This window comes from Spinacia oleracea, chromosome 1 (genome assembly GCF_020520425.1).
Source record: "Spinacia oleracea cultivar Varoflay chromosome 1, BTI_SOV_V1, whole genome shotgun sequence".
Taxonomy (NCBI): domain Eukaryota; kingdom Viridiplantae; phylum Streptophyta; class Magnoliopsida; order Caryophyllales; family Amaranthaceae; genus Spinacia; species Spinacia oleracea.
Genome location: NC_079487.1, coordinates 126,463,403 through 126,480,743, shown reverse-complemented (window position 1 = coordinate 126,480,743; position 17,341 = coordinate 126,463,403). Strand labels below are relative to the sequence as shown.

The 17,341-nt window shown below is 44.3% G+C and overlaps 2 protein-coding genes across 2 annotated transcripts; both read left to right on the top strand.

The window, feature by feature from the left end:
- Positions 1-852: 852 nt before the first annotated feature.
- On the top strand, positions 853-16,904 carry LOC110782850 (WAT1-related protein At3g28050). The gene is made up of 7 exons (XM_021987096.2): positions 853-1,128; positions 1,293-1,358; positions 15,118-15,231; positions 15,313-15,559; positions 15,662-15,820; positions 15,916-16,064; positions 16,410-16,904. The coding sequence occupies exons 1-7, from the start codon at positions 956-958 to the stop codon at positions 16,576-16,578; spliced, it is 1,077 nt and encodes a 358-aa protein (XP_021842788.2). The 5' UTR covers positions 853-955; the 3' UTR covers positions 16,579-16,904.
- Positions 4,988-6,064, top strand: LOC130459438 (uncharacterized). The gene is made up of 2 exons (XM_056826811.1): positions 4,988-5,064; positions 5,142-6,064. Exon 2 carries the CDS (start codon positions 5,160-5,162, stop codon positions 5,982-5,984), a length of 825 nt encoding a protein of 274 aa, XP_056682789.1. The 5' UTR covers positions 4,988-5,064; positions 5,142-5,159; the 3' UTR covers positions 5,985-6,064.
- Positions 16,905-17,341: the final 437 nt, after the last annotated feature.

Genomic DNA, 17,341 nt, shown 5'->3' with positions numbered 1-17,341 from the left:
AGCGCCGTTACATTAAATTTAATTACAGTTAAAGTTAATGGAAAAGTTAACGAAACTGGAGGAAGATGGTACGCATTTGGTGTATTTATGAAAAGTTAAGGGTATTTCGTGCATTTCGTTAAATCTTAAGAGCATCTCATGAAAAAAAACGTTTTAAATTGTTAATGTGACAACTAAATCCGCAAGGTTGAAGTATCTTAATTTGTTCTACAGGATTTTCCTCAGATTAGTGCAAGTGCAATTTGTAATTAAATCCCACCAATTTTATCATGTATATAAACTCATTTAGGAGACTTTTGATTAATTGAATGCCTTTATGCTAGCTAACTAATATCCATGATGTTGAAACCAACTAAATAGGACTATAGGAGTGTGGACTGTGGAGTCTCTGGCCCAATGAAAGTTCTCAATTTCTTGTTAACTATTTTTTCAGATAAGGTTGTAACTTGCAAGGATTACTAGTTTTTTTTTTTTTTTTTTCCAAATGAGCAACAAAGGCTTTACAAATTATAAATGTGATGGGGATCTCATGTGAATAACGAAACACACATAGACGAATCAAAATATAATTGTCTCGTAGTGAGATTTAATTTACTCCAAGTTGGATATGAATATTATGCATGTATCGATCTTAATCAAATTTAATTTTTAATTTACTACGTTAGCTACTCCTTTTATTATTAATTGGTTTCAGAATAATAAAAGGAGTATGTATATTTTAATTAAGGGTAATGATGTATGCATTTGGTTGTATATATCTACTTTAGTCCTTTAATTAATTATTGAGGAATAGGGATTAAAAAAGACTTATTCCAAAGCCCAACACAAAAAAATGGACTAATTCGAAAGGACTTTGTAGCACGTCATCCAAATATAAAGTCTCTAAACCCAAAAATCCAAAATAAAAACAAAACAAAAACAATTTCAGAAAAAGAAAAGAAAAGAAAGGAGGAAAATGTGGGAAGCAAATATGGTAATAATTCTGTTAACAATGGAATTAATGGATGTGGGTTGCAATACACTGAGTAAAGCAGCCATGGCTAAAGGTATGAGCAACTATATCTTCACAACTTATGCTCATGCCATAGCTTTCGTCTTCCTTATTCCCCTTGCGTTCCTTTTTCACAGGTAATCGATTCTAGCTTGTTCTTATAATAATTCTTCTTTTAGTTGCTGCCTCTGACATTCGGATTTAGTTGTCACACTACTAGTTCGGCAAAACATATATGGAAGTATTTATGAATATTTGATCGATCAAATCATGTTAATTGGATGGGATTAATTTTGGACAGGAAAACTCCATCTCCACCTATTGGTGTTGCTATCATTTTGCGGCTCTTTCTACTTGGAGTCCTTTGGTATCGATCTCTCTCCCTCTCAATATTTTTAGTTATGTATTAAAATCTCAAGTTGTACTCGGAGTTGATCGAGCCCCATCATTTGCGTAATGTTTGAAGGTTGCTCAAGATAGACATGCATAGTTGGACTGCGTAACATGTGATAAAGTGTTGGTTGATTAGTCTTTTTTCTTACTTAATTAAAAGAAAAAGTTGTGCTCATATGAGTCATACTTCCTCCATTCTTATTTACATGACACAATGGGGTTTTTGACACTATTCACATAAGCTCATTTGACTTACTTTTGTGATTTATACATAAGAGCATCTCCAATGGTTGTAGCTAGGGACTAGCTTGAAATTTATAAAAGTTCCAAGCTAATAGCTAGACCATTGGAGTGAAACTAATAAATTAGCTTGGCCAAGCAAATTAGCTTAAACAAGCTAATTTGCTTGACAACTAGCTCTCAAAATTGCCAAATAATTAATTGACAAGTGGACAAGTGGGACAAATTTAAATAATAAGCTAGTTGCTAGCCATTGGAGCACAAATTAGCTAAACAATAAAATAGCTTGAAATCTTATGTGGCATAACAAGCTAATTATCAAATTAGCTTACTATTAAAGATGCTCTAAGAAAAATCATAGTCGTGTGGGGTCTTGTTAGATTCGTCTCAATAAATAGTTTTTAAATATCAACTTTTTATAATTTTTTCTTATCCATGATGAAAGATATTAATGTTTGAAATCGTGCATTGGCAAACGTGCCTAAATAATTATGTCATTTAAAAAAGAACAGAGGAATAACTTCATTAGAGAAGAAAAATACTCCGTAGTTGTCGTGTTAACCCCCTTGTATAAACTTGATAAATTACTCCTTTTATTATCAATTGATTTCAGAATTTTTATAGGGCTTTTAAGATAATCGTAGTCCAAATTTCTTTGACTTTCATATAATATAAGTTCATATTGGCTTGATTTGTTGTTTAATCCAATTTTTAACCACAAACTTAGCTATCATCAATGTCTATTTAAAAATACAGATCTATGATAATTTCAAGTCAATCCAATTTATGTTGATCAATATTGAATCAATCAATTGGCAATGTTCCGGTGTTGTAAAGATGGAAACAATGGGCTTCGAATGAAGGCCCTTTGGTATGTGTTGAAGATCTTGCTTGTTTGAATGAGTGGAGTCCGAATTCACCTGCACAAGAGCAAAGTCACTAGCCTCGGGGGTGTTTCCGAGGAAAGCCCCTCCGATGCCTAAGTAAGAATGATGCTCGGATTCTAGAGAGAAGTTCTCTAGAAGAGTAGTCTTAAGGCGGTAAATTGGACGTACCTTGAGGTGTGAGCCTTGGCGGCCTATTTATAGTGTTTGCATAATAAATGCCCATAGGTCATTTATTGCTTTTGGGCCTTGGGCCTTGATGGATGGCTGACTAGCCATTGGTGGGTTTGATGCTGTTTGTTTAGAGCCATTGGGCTTTGGACTTAGTGGCCCAATTGAGAATCAATTGGGAGCCCAAACAACATGCCCCCCAGACCCGGTCCATTTAGAATTAAATGGGTGGGTTTCCAGCTGTCAGAAGTCCGAAAGTTCCCTCTCTTTTTTGAAAAGAGATGATTTGCATTGATGACAAGTGTTGGGAGTTGTATCGTGTCGTGGAGATCGTGGGTTGAGGAAGTTGATGCGCCCTTTTCTTTTCTATAAATACTGGGTGCTTTGCTCTCTTTGAACTTTTTATTCCTTCTTTCAAACCCATTCTCTCTCTAAATTCCGGCGATCGCAGTGCAATTTGCTTCTTCAGATCTACGAAATTCGGCCAACTTTAGACTTCGGGAACTTGTGTTGTTCGTTTTATCGGCGAATTCCGCTTCGGAAAAAGGTAATTTGTTTCTGAATTCTCCTTTTTTTCTTCGTTTTTCCTTCTACCCCTCAATCTCAACCCTAGACCGAGAATTCGCGGCCATGGCAAAGAATAGGGGCAAGAGCAAGTTCGTCGTTGATTCCTCTAGTGAGAGGGAGAACGTGCCTTCGGGAAGGTTACCGAAAACTTCGAGGGGTCGGCCTTCGGAGAGGCCGGTGGAGAGGCGCTCGACTGGTTGGGATGCTTCAAAAGATGATGTTGTTGGCGGGTCTAGCGTGTCTGAACGCGCAACTTCTGGTAAGAAAGCTGGCTCTTCGGGTGTGCGCCGCTCTTACCCTGAGTTTCCAGTTCATTGGACTGAAGCTGATCCGCAGGGCAAGTATGCCCCGATTCTGCATGAGACCACTAAGATCGATGGTCCCTTGGAAAAATCGGTCAGTGGTGACTGGTTGGTGGAGGCGAAGCTGGGGAACTACCATCGGAGAGCCGAAGAGTTATACGGAATCCAGCACGCCTTGGGGTACTGGTGCGAGCTTCCCGACCAGGAGCGTCCTCGGGTGACTCATCCGCCGAGGGGGTTCATCTCTGTGTATACTCATCATTTGGAGAACGGTCTCCGCTTTCCTTTGGATCCCTTCGTTTCCGAGCTCCTGGTGTCGTACAACATCAGTTTGGCCCAGCTTACCCCCAAATCTATGAGGCACATCATCGGATTTAGATGGGTGTGCGATTTTATTAACTTTCCATGCTCTGTTGCCGTGTTTCGGGATCTGCACGATCTGTCTTTCAACCATGCCTCCAAGGGAGATGGGTATGGTTGGTGGACCATCATCAACAAAAGATCCCGAAGGAAGGGGGAGCCGAACTACATTACGGCCTACCCTTACCTCAGCTCTGATCATAATTGGAAGACGGAGTGGTTGTTTGTTCGTGTGCCGACAGATCCGAAGCATCCACATTTTTACCGCCCTCCGAAGTGGTTTGTGACTCCTGATCCTGATATGCGAAGCGTGGCTGCTCCGGATCGGAACCATCACCACTACGTGGATCTCCTCCAGTGGTTTTTGGCTCGGGAGGACAACTACAAACTGCCGTCCAACTGGCTCCCGAACCTCAACTATATCTTGCGGGAGGACATTCTTGCTGTTGCCGGTCTCAGTAGGATTTTTGACAGGGGTAGGTGTCTTTCGGCTGGGACCGTGCTTTAGTAAGTTTGTCCTCCTCCTTTTTGTCTCGTTTTATTGACTTTGCTTTGTGCTTTGTTTCTGCAGAGTACGGCTTTAGCTGCGTTGATCCTGTGGTCTTGGGCATTTCTTTGGATCTGAAGACCATTCACGACTCGACCCCTGATTACAAGTTCGGGAAGGAAAATCCTCGTAATCCTCGTTTGAAGGATTACGTGCTGTCTCCGTCGGGTGTCGCTCGGATATCTGAAGTTCGAGCTGATCCGTGGGATTCTGCCTCTTCTCCCGAAGCTGTTCCGGTGAAAGTCGTGCTCCCTGATTTGAGGACAACCTCGGATCCGGTGAGTGTTTCTATATCTCGAAATCTTTTGTTTGTCTTTCTTTCTGGTTGGCCGTCGGCTAACGTCTTGGTCCTGGACCATCTTTTTAGGGTCCTGGGACTGACGCTGTGCCGCGTGCCGTTCCTTCGGTTTCATCTCCGGCTCGGATAGATATCTCTTTATCTAGGAACCGGGTACTTCGTGTTTTTTCTTTATTCCTTCCTTTGTCTTCTTTTACATTTATTGACCCTTGGTCTCCTCTGTTTAGGATCAGCGCAAAAGGAAGGGCAGCACTCTTTTGAGGCCTTCTGCGCATCCGAAGAAAGCGAAAGCTTCTCAGTCTTCGGAGAAGGTATTTGTTCTGACTTGGAGCCTTTGTGATCCGCTCTCTCTTTTTCTGAAACTGACCTTTGAGCGTTTGCCCTGTAGGAAGAAGTTTCGGAAGTCATGCCTCCTCCCAAAAATCTCCTTCACTTCATGCCCTTGCCAGGGCAGAAGTTGAAGAGTGTGGTGTTTGCGGAACCGCCGCCCGTGGACCAACCGTTGGCCGAGGAAGATACCATCCCCTCTCCGCTGAAGCCGTCTGCTGCTTTGGGGATCGAGATCCAGGATATAACCAAGGTGATGGAGGCAATTGAAGCCGACCTTGTTCCTGGCTCGGATGTCCCTACTGTGGCCGAGCGGAGGGAAGAATCTGCTGACGTTTCTCTCGCAAGGGAGAGAAGTCCAGATAAGGAGATGGTGGATCTCACCGAGGCTCACATGGAGGTTCCCGAAGCTGAGAAGGAGGTCCCTTCTGCTGAGGAGGAGCGACCCGAGCAGGGTCTGACGAGGAAGAGGCGCCACTCGACCTTGGGCTCTACTTCGACCTCGGCCCTGGATAGACTGATCCACGCTGACCCTTGCTCGGATGTTCCGCTGAAACGGATCCCCGAGGAGGTAAGGGAGGCGATGGCTCGCTATGCTAGGGCTCCGGTTTTGGGGGAGAACCCCATGGCTCACGTGGGATCTTTGGTGGGTCCCGAAGCTGCACGGGAGAATCTTCTTCGGGCCAACCCGCAGTGGAGGGTTCCTGGAGCTGAGGAGAGGAACCCAGTTATGATGGCTCAGTATTATCTGAATGAGGTAAGTGTTGGAAATTTTGTTTTGAGTTCCGTTTTTGGCTTGTTGTTTTCTTCTTTCCTCATCTTTTCTTGTCTTTTCTTCTTTCCCAGGCTGTTTTCTGGTCCTCGTTCGCTTCCGAGTGTAGCTCGGTTGAGGAGAGGCAGTTGAGGAGGTATCAAGAGGCTTATGCTCGTGATATCCCTGTCTTGGACCAGAAGGCTGGACAGCTCATGGCCGAGATGGTGGACCTCAAGCTACTGTACCTTCAGTACAGTCGTGAGGCTAGGGAATCGGCTGAGCAGATCGGGGCCGAAGTTGGGAAGCTTACTTTCCGAGTCGAGGAGGATGCTGAAAAGATAGCTTCCTTCGACAAGGAGAGGAAAGAAATGGCTGCCAAGTTTGCGAGCGAACTTGAAGAAAAAGACAGTCTTCTCAAGGAGATGACGTCTAAATTTGAGGCGGCCATTAAGCAGAGCCAGGAAGCGGAGGCGAGGCTTCAGCAGTTTGTCAAGAATCGGGAGATTGTTCAGAACCAAGCTGATAAGGTGCCCGTTCTCCAGCTGAAGATCCGAGAGAAGGATGCTGCCATTCGGAAACTGGAGCAAGAGAGAGTTGACCTCTACACTGCTGATCAGTGTAGGGAGCAATACTGGAATGGCATCCTGGGCGCTCGGCGGATGTTCGCGAAGCATATGCCCCATTTCCCTTGGAATGAGAAGGTTCCGCTCTGGATGAGGGCCCAGGATCACTTGGTGGAGTGCCAGGCCGATCGGGACGAAGCTGAAGCTGAACGCCAAGCTGCTCTTGCAGAGGCTCGGGCCCAGAAGGCGACTTCCGAAGGTGATACTACTGTTGGGGGTTCTTCGAAGGATGCTCCCCTGGGGGATGCTCCTGAGACTCCCAAGAGTTAGGGATTCGGGCAGTCGTCTTCTTCAGAGTCGGTCGGTTCCAGTTGAGGACTTCCGAACATGTGCTTGCCTTTCCCCCTTTTGCCTCGGCGCTGCGTTGTACTCGTTTCTTTTTGCTTTCTTAGTACTTCGGTAGGCCGGTATTGTCTGTTGATGGCTGCCGATTTTAACTGTTTCATTTTGTTTTCAATTTTTGAGGTTTTCAATGTATTTGTACTTCCCCCAAATATTGAATAAAAAATGAATGTTTGTTACTTGGCTGCTTCTTTTCAACTTGTTCTTTCGCAATTTTAGGTCTTTAAATCCGTAGATTTCTCGAGCTCCTCTTTCTGTAGACTTGCTAAAAACCTTTTGATCTTGCGAGCTCTTTAAATCCGTAGATCGGTTAAGAGACTTTTTAACTTTTGCGAGTTCTTCAAATCCGTAGATCTGCTAAGAGACTCTTTGACTTTGTGAGTTCTTCAAATCCGTAGATCTGCTAAGAGACTCTTTAGTTTTGCGAGTTCTTCAAATCCGTAGATCTGCTAAGAGACTCTTTAGTTTTGCGAGTTCTTCAAATCCGTAGATCTGCTAAGAGACTCTTTAGTTTTGCGAGTTCTTCAAATCCGTAGATCTGCTAAGGGACTCTTTAGTTTTGCGAGTTCTTGAAATCCGTAGATCTGCTAAGAGACTCTTTAGTTTCCAGACTCTTCAAATCCGTCGATCTGCTCAGAGGTTTGGATTGTTCTTCCGATCTCTTGTGGTTCGGAAACCTGGGCAAGAGATCGCTAGTCTGCCTCTTTAGTTATGCCTTCGGCGATCCGTGGATCTGAGCCGGAGTTTTATAACTTGATTCGAGCGACTGTTTGTTGCGAACAAATTTTATTAGGGTACCGCGAATCCGAGGATTCTGGACGATTCCCTGAAGTGTATGATTTGGTCATTTCTTGCATTTTATCAAGGAATGGGCAAAGTCAACCTGTTTTTAGTCTCGGATTGATCAGATCCGAGGCTGCATATATATATAAAGGGACAATAATTATAGAGATAAGTTTAATGAAACACATGGTGCCAATGGCTTTCCTCTTCTCATTAAACAACTTACTTGGTTTACAGACAGAGATCATACAAAATATTTCTTGAGAACATCGGTATTCCAATGGTTCTTCAGAATTGTTCCATCTAACTGTTTCAGCATATACGTGCCTGGCCTTTTTTCGGAATGGATGATGTATGGTCCTTCCCAAGTGGCTGAGAGTTTGCCATGGATCCGTCCTTTCTGAACCGAGGCGGCGTTTCTGAGTACTAGATCACCGACTTTTAGGGGTCTGGCGTTGACTCTTCGGTTGTAATGCTTGTTGACCCTCTGCAAATAGGCTGCGTTGAGTGTCCTTGCATCGTTCCGAGCTTCGTCCAGTAGATCGAGAGCTTCGGATAGAAGTTGATTGTTGCTTTCTCCTTGGAGCCCATCATACCTGTTGTATGCCTGGATCCTCAGGCTTTCTGTTCCGATTTCCACAGGAATTACAGCTTCGGATCCGTATACAAGGTGGAACGGTGTCTGTCCGGTAGCTTCTTTTTCAGTGGTTCGAAGGGACCATAGCGTTCCGGGTAGCTCTTCTAACCATTTGTTTTTGTCATCCTCGACTCTTTTCTTGAGTGCGTTGAGGATGAGTTTGTTAGCAGCTTCGGCTTGCCCGTTGCTTTGTGGGTGACAGACTGCCGAGTACGCTAGGTGTATGCCGAACTGTTTGCACCACTTTTGCAACGGGGTGTTATCGAACTGTTTCCCGTGGTCGAAGACCATCAGTCTTGGTATGCCGAACCTTGTGATGATGTTCTGCCATATGAACTTGCGGACCTGAGGTTCGGTGATGGAGGAGACAGCTTCGGCTTCGATCCATTTGCTAAAATAGTCGACTCCTACAATCAACCACTTTTTCTGGTTCGTCGCTGAGGGGAAGGGACCAATGATGTCTAACCCCCACTGTGCGAATGGTAAGGGATACAGTGTTGATTGTAGGGTTTGAGCTGGTTGATGGATGGCTGGTGCGAACTTTTGGCATTTCTCGCATTTCCTTGCCATCTGCTTTGCCTCGGAAACCATAGTGGGCCACCAGTACCCAGCCCGAAGGGCTTTATGTGCTAATGTCCTACCTCCAATGTGGTTTCCGCATATCCCGAGGTGGATTTCCCTTAGGATGTAGTCAGCGTCTGTTGGACCCACACATTTTAGCAGCGGAGCAGAGAATGATTTCCTCATGAGCTCTCCTTCAGCGCTGATGATGAACCATCTGTTGAATCTTTTCAGTTTTCTCGCTTGCAGCTTATCTTCGGGAAGTTCTCCCCTTTCTTTGTATGCAACTACTGCGTCCATCCAGCTAGGTTCGGTACGTAAGCTGCATACTGTGGTGGGTAGCAAGTCGATGCTTCTCTCTTGGTGAACTTCCACGTGGACCGACCTGTTTAGGTCGATGAGTGTTGAGCTTGCGAGTTTTGACAGTGCGTCTGCTTGCGTGTTCTGTCCTCGGGGAATGAGGATGACTTCAAAGGATCTTAACTTTGACGTTAAGGATTTAATTTTTGCTAAATAGGCTGTCATGCTGGGCCATTTGGCCTCATATTCCCCTCGGATCTGGTTGGCTACAAGCTGGGAATCAGTTTTGAGGCGAACATGTTCGGCCTCCAGGGATAAACAAAGCTCTATCCCTGCGATTGCGGCCTCGTATTCAGCCTCGTTGTTGGTTGCTTTGAAGCCGAACTTCAATGCATACTCTATGCTTTTCCCCGTCGGGGGGATTAGTACAACTCCTGCCCCCGAGCCGTTTATTGTGGAAGATCCGTCAGTGAAGACCTCCCAAGTGCTTTTCGTATCATCCAACATTTCCTGGTATGAGCATTCGGCCAAGAAGTCTGCCAATGCTTGTGCTTTGATTGCTGTCCTCGGCTGATATTTGATGCCGAACTCTGATAGTTCGAAGGCCCAGGCAGCCAATCTTCCTGACCTCTCTATTTTGTCGAGTACTTTTTCGAGCGGTTGGTCAGTTAGCACTGTGATCTGGTGGGAGTCGAAGTATGGCCTCAGTTTTCGTGCAGCTACCACTACTGCATATGCGACTTTCTCGATGAGTGGGTACCGGGTTTCGGCCCCTGTGAGTGTTCGGCTGGTGAAGTAGATTGGCTGTTGCTTCTTTTCTTCTTCCCGAAGAAGCACTGCGCTGACGGTTCCAGGGCTAACTGCGACATATAGGTACAGGGTTTCCCCCTCCTTTGGTCTGGCCAGTGTCGGCAGTTGAGCTAGGTGGGCTCTGAGTTGCTGAAAAGCTTCTTTTTGCTCTTGTTCCCATATCAGTTCGGGATCCACTTTCCTCGGGACCCCCTTTTTCTTGACTGGTTCTGCTTCTCCTCCGGGGAGGTTCTTTGGTTTCAGTGCCTTGAAGAAGGGGGCTCCCTTGTCCAAGGCTTTTGATATGAACCTTGTTAGTGCGGCTAACCTGCCGGTTAGCCTCTGCACATCTCTCTTGGTCTTCGGCTCGGGTAAATCCAATGCCGCTTGGACTTTGTCTGGGTTCGCATCAATTCCTCTTTCGCTCACCATGAATCCGAGGAACTTCCCTGACTTCACCCCGAAGACGCATTTTTTTGGGTTCAGCTTCATGCTGTATTTCCTCAGATTTCCGAAGGTCTCTGCCAAGTCTTTGACATGGTCTTCCTCCTTGATGCTTTTTACGATGGAGTCATCCACGTAGACCTCCACATTCCTCCCTTTCTGGTCGGCGAAGACGTGGTCAACTAACCTCTGATAGGTGGCTCCGGCATTTTTCAAGCCGAAAGGCATCATTTTGTAGTTGAACACTCCTGCGCTTGTGATGAACGCTGTCTTTGCCCTGTCATCGGGGTGCATGAATACTTGGTGGTAGCCTGAAAAGGCATCCATGAAGCTGAGCAGTGCATGGCCGCTGGTGGAGTCAACCAGTTGATCTATCCTTGGCAGGGGATAGCAGTCTTTGGGGCAGGCTCGGTTCAGATCTGTGAAATCCACGCACATTCGCCATGAGCCGTTCGCTTTCTTGACCATCACCACGTTGGCCAGCCACTTCGGATACATGCATGGTTCGATGAATCCGGCCTCTTGCAACTTTTTAACCTCCTCGGCGATGGCTTTGTTTTTCTCCGAGGAGTAATTTCTCTTTTTTTGCTTGATTGGCCGAGCTTCAGCGTTGACGTCCAACTTGTGACAAATCAGCTTCGGATTTATCCCTGGCATATCTGCTGCTGACCATGCAAAGATGTCTTTGTGATCCCTGAGTAGTCGGATCAAATCGATTCGGAGCCCCGAGCTTAGGCCCTTGCCTATTCGGACGCTCCTGTCTGAATTATCTTCGAGGAAGATATCCTCCATTTCTTGATCTGGTTCGGGAGATAGGGTTTCGGGGCGGGCATCAACTTCTGCGGGAGACAAGCTGCTCGTGCTTGCTCTTCTCCTTTTTGCCTCGCTTTCCTCTCCCTTAGCTCCTTTTCCTTCCTCGGGGCCGTCCTCTAGTTTGGGTTTTCGGACAGCAGTGTGGCAGGTTCTTCTCGCCACTTCTTGATCACCTCTGATTCGTTCGGCGAATCCTGCATCCGAGACGTATATCATCAGCTGGTGGTATGTGGAGGGGACTGCTTGCATCTTGTGAATCATGGTTCTCCCCATGATTACGTTGTATACGGAGTCGCAGTCCATCACCAAAAATTCGTCCCGAAGGGTTTTTGCTGCCTGGCCTTCGCCCACTGTGACTGGCAGGGTGATCTTTCCTCGAGGGATAGCTGCGGATCCGTTGAATCCGATCAGAGGATAACTGACTTTCGTCAGTGCTTCCTCTGGTTCTTCGAGGATCAGCTGCTCGAAGCAGTTTCTGAAGATGATGTTGACGGCACTTCCTCCGTCGACTAACACTCGATGTACGTTGTGGTTGTTGAGGTCCATGGAAATGACCAGAGGATCGTCATGTTTGTACTGGACTCCGAAGCAATCATCAGCAGTGAAGGTCATGTTCGGGGGGTGTGGTTGGTTGTCTCCAACCGCGCTGAAGTTGACCCGATGGGAGAGGGCTCTTAGGTGTTTCTTGCTGGCCTGGCCAGACTTCTGCCCCCCGAACACCACCAGGATGTCGTTTTTCTTATGTCCTGTTGCTTCGTAGACCCTCTTCTGGGGTTGCTCATGCTGTTTGCCACTGGCGGCCTTTTCTTTCTCCTCCCTTCGGTCTAACAAGTACTGTTTCAGGTAGCCTCGGCGAACGAGGTCCTCAATGTTGTCTTTCAGCGAGTTGCACTCTTCGGTGTGGTGACCGAAGTCATCATGGAACTCGCACCACTTGTTCTTGTTTCTCCGAGCTGGGTTGGACTTGAGCTTCCCCGGTAGTTTCCACTTCTCATCATTTCTGTTGAGGCTAAATATCTCTTTTCGGGGCAGAGCTAGTGGAGTGTAGTTGGTGTATTTGGGTTGAAGTTCACCCCTTCTCCCGTCTTTCTTCGGGCTCATCTCTCTAGCTCCTACTTTCTCTTTCCCCTTCCTTGAGCCGCCCTCGGGCTTGCTCTGGGTATTCTTTGTGTCTCTCGGATCCGACGATCCTTTCAATCTTGCAGCGGCCTTGTTGAACTCTTCGGTTCTGATGAACGCATCAGCCATTTGGAGCACGTCGGCTATTCTGGAGGGGTTCTTCATTGAGAGTTCGTCACGGAACTTCCCTTCCTGGAGCGCGTGCTTCAAGGCGAAGATGGCCACGTCTGGCTGCAAGTTTGGTATGTTTGTTGATTCCTTCATGAATCTGGCCATGAATTCTCTCAGACTTTCGTCTCTTTCTTGTTGGATTGAGGTCAGTTCTGCTGTGGTTCGCTCGGGGCGATTGTTGCTCACGAACTGTGTGCAGAATCTCTTTTTCAGCTTTTTCCAGCTCTTGATCGATCCCTTCGGCAGCGATCTAAACCACTCTCCCGCCACTCCGGTTAGCGTGGTTGGGAAGTATTTACACCAGCATGCTTCGGAGTAAGGACTCAAGAACATTTGCTGCTCGTAGGAGATGACATGATCCCTCGGATCTGTGATTCCGCTGTAGGTTAGGTGAGCTGGCAGTCTTACCTTCGGTATTTCTTCCATGATCAGCTCGTCCGAGAAAGGGGATGACGTAGGAGTCATGATTCTTTTCCCGAGTCTAGCCCTGATGCCTTCGTTTGCCGAGGTTCTGTGATTAGAACGTTCGGGCGTACGATGGGGGCTAGGGGTTCGATCATGCCTCCCGTCTCTTCTTCTTTCTCGGCTACTGACCTCGGGTCGCTCGCCAGATCTGCTCGACTCACCTACCCCGAGTCTCGTATGGATCGAAGGTCTTAACCTTGAGTGGACCGAGGGCCTCAACCTGCTGAGTACCGAACTTCGGATCCGAGGGTTACGAGTAGTTGATTCGCTTTGGAGAGCTGTTGGAGTAGGCGATGGTCTCGCAAACCAATCTGGTTGCTGTTGTGCCCTTTTTTGGGTGTCCCACGTGCTTTCCATCCACCTCGACGTCAAGTGTGTACCTGTCAAGGGAAGGAGTTCTCGTTCGGGTCTGGACACTTCCGCACTGGGTGGCTCGTTCAGCCTTCGCCTGGTCCTCCTCTCTTCTCTGCGGTCATTTGCCAGTCCTTGCTGCTTCTCATTGAAGAGGAAGTTTTGCATGATGGTCATGGCCGCAGTGAGCTCTTCCCTAGTTGGAATCGGAGGTCCTGCATTTGTGGCGGTCGTAGCTCTGCTTGGCTGTGACCTCGCCATCGATTGAGGGTGCCCCTCTTGGTCAGATTCTGAATCTGACCGCACCATCATATCGTCGTCATTGTTGTTAACAACATCATTCACCATTTTCGCGGAAAGAGGTGATTGATGTCTTTCAAAGGCTTTGAAGTGTTCTTCCCCACAGACGGCGCCAAATTGTTCCGGTGTTGTAAAGATGGAAACAATGGGCTTCGAATGAAGGCCCTTTGGTATGTGTTGAAGATCTTGCTTGTTTGAATGAGTGGAGTCCGAATTCACCTGCACAAGAGCAAAGTCACTAGCCTCGGGGGTGTTTCCGAGGAAAGCCCCTCCGATGCCTAAGTAAGAATGATGCTCGGATTCTAGAGAGAAGTTCTCTAGAAGAGTAGTCTTAAGGCGGTAAATTGGACGTACCTTGAGGTGTGAGCCTTGGCGGCCTATTTATAGTGTTTGCATAATAAATGCCCATAGGTCATTTATTGCTTTTGGGCCTTGGGCCTTGATGGATGGCTGACTAGCCATTGGTGGGTTTGATGCTGTTTGTTTAGAGCCATTGGGCTTTGGACTTAGTGGCCCAATTGAGAATCAATTGGAAGCCCAAACAGGCAATATTCAAATTAGTTTGCTTTTGTGATGTGCACAAGTGTAACACTCCTTAGTTCTTACTACGTACTGTAGTTTCTTACTAAAGAAAGGCAAAAGTAGAAAATTTGATGAACCTTCTTTAAGGCCAAATACGAGCCAACAAAGGATAACAGAAGTATGTGCCAACTGCCAACCTCACAGGCGGCCCACATCTTTCTGTTACCTAACAATAAAAGGTTTGTCCTTTGTTGGGCTGTTGGCTCATGCTTGGCTTTAACGTTTATCAAAATTTTCATGGATCATTAAAGGTTCAGCTTCTGCCAAATTAATACTTGGAGAACCTTTTTTTTTTTTTTTTTTTTTTATGTGTGTGTTAAAGTGGAGTAAATAAAATGAAAGCGGAGTCTGCGGAGATAATAACTTTTACTATCTCCGTTCCGCAATAGATGCATCGTTTCTCATTTGGACACTATTTATCAACCAACTTTGACAATATTTTTTCACATTATGTAAAATTAAACATAGTCAAGTGAGATTTTGTTGAACTCGTATCACTGCGAGGATTCTGAATATTAAGTTTTTATAATTTTTACTTACACGCAATTAGAGACCTAAAGGGTTCCATTTTGTCAAACCTATATACGTAATACTTCGCACAATTTAGGTTTGACAAAATGGAACCCTTTAGGTATGTTGTTCGGATAAATATATCAAAAAAGAAACAATAGTATATGAATTTCGTAGGAGAGAGTGTAACCCTAAAAATAAACTAAAAAGAAAGGATATGGTATAACCGTATAAGGATTCAAACCCTAGTTCAAGGAGTATAAATGAGTTATTAAACTCAAAATAACCATTGAGACATGTAGCATTTAGTGATATATTTTAGTATTTATTACTATATATTAGCGTTTTTTAAAATTGTTGCCCCCACCCGCCCCCTATCTCCGCCTCTGATCCGTGTTTTATAATCCTCCTCTCTTTGCTTTTATTAACGTGGAACGCTCGCATATGATGTTTCATGGGATTAGATCTTACTCCGTAACAATTTGGTATGCAGTTGTGGTTGCTCCATCTTTTTGTTTATTGGAATACGTTACAGCTCACCGACTCTTGCATCAGCAATGAATAATCTTTCTCCTGCTTTCACCTTCATTATGGGCATCATTTTCAGGTAATTTAAAACCTATTTAAACTAATTAATTGATTTTTAGTAAGTTAAATAATTAGATTATGAAATAACCCATATATGTAGGATGGAAGTATTGAACTTGAGAGCACGAAGTAGCATACTCAAATCAGTCGGAACATTAGTGTCAATTGGAGGTGCATTCATAGTCACTTTGTACCAAGGAATGCCCATTACTATTTTTCCCCCTTCACCAACCCAATTTTCTCTTCATTTTCCTCTTGTTGCCAATGAAACTCAACCCAATTGGGCCCTTGGTGGACTATTCCTTTTTGCTAGTAGCATATTTTTGTCCCTCTCTTTTGTAGCCAAGGTAACTATTCCATTCTATTGCGTCCGTACGTAAGCTATTTTTTTTATTTAGTTGAGACGGATTTATAATAATTTATCGCAAGATATTATTTTTATTTACCAGACTTGGATTGCGAGGGACTTCAACTCAGAGATACTTATAACATTGATTAGCTTCTTCTTTGAAACAATCGTGGCGGCCGTTGTTACCTTTCTAGCTGAAAATGATACTAGTGTTTGGACTCCAAGTATTCACATTGTTTGGATTGCTATTCTATTTGGGGTAACTAATCTTAACTAACAAAATCGCACTTTGTTCTCTTTTATAACGCTTATATTTGACTTTTTATGGTCGAAGGTTAACTTTTATTTTACCAGGCTTTGGAAGTCGGTGTGGTAAATATTGTCCAGACTTGGGCTTGTGGAAAGAAGGGACCCTTATTCGTGGCAATGTTTAAGCCACTCCAAATGATAATCGCAGTGATTATGGGAGTGTCTTTCCTTGGAGATGTTCTCCATCTTGGAAGGTACGTACACAATGACTTGTACGCTTATACTACCTCCGTTTTTAAAATTCTACTCATTTGCGTTTTACGTAGTATGCAACACGAGTATAGATCCTCTAAAGTTTTAATAAAACTCTACAAGGTAGAGTTTTATCTAAACCATACATTTTAAAATCAATGGCTCATATTGATCAGGAAAAAATAGGAGAACTTTGGAAAGATAATTTATGAACCATTGATTTTTCATTCAATGATTGATATGCTCAAACTCTACCTTGTAGAGTTATTTTAGAACTCTAGAGGATCCAAAACCCTGCGACACATATACTGATACCTTTGAATTTTTTTAACTCTTATGTACTATAGTTTGATTGGAGGCACGATTATAGCACTTGGATTTTACACGGTGATGAGGGGGAAAGCGGAAGAGGAGTCGCCGAAAGAAGTCAATGAAAGTAGGTTGATGTATAGCTCTGAAGAAGATTCATATTCTCATAAAGCCCCTCTTTTGCAAAACCAAAATATGGATGTATAAAATTTTCTCCAGGGTTTTATTACAGATTTACGAAATTCAATTTTTGTGCAATTGTACGTGCGACTGGTCCAATTCCGATCGCTTTATCCGAGGAAAAACCGAATCACTCAACTTAGATTCCTGCATCGTTTGCATACATCCCCTGTACAAATTATGTGCATATCAGATTTACACCGTGTTAGCTTAGAGTTTCTTAATCTGTAAATTATTCATTATTTTGTAAAATGTACAGAATTTGTACATATCAGATTGTATACTCACCTACGAAATATTATTTGTTGTAATTGTACATGAACTAAGTATTGTTGAGCGAGTACTAGGTCAAATTCAAGTTAGCTTGACTTGTTGTCACCTCCATTCAAAATATTGATCCGGTTCCCGGATCATGCATGAATCGCATAAGTTGTATAGAGTATCCATTTCATTCTAGAAAGGCCTCTGTGTACTAGATTAGGATCATAATTTGCTAATTATTATGCTTCAAATAATTGAAAGATTTTTCCAAACAAAGTCTTACATTAGTGGATGAAAGTATGAAACTCTACAAACAGTCTTTCCAAATTTTGATTTTTTAACTTTTTTTTGGATCAATCAACAAAGTAGATACTCAATCATGGTGGACCAATTTCTTTTTTCTTTATTTCTTACTCCGTAAAGTGGTTGATGTTGGTCTTAATTGGTGGACCAATTTTTTCAACAAAAATAAAATAAAAATTGGTGGACCAATTTATAATAACGGGATATCAGGAATTTAGGATTATTG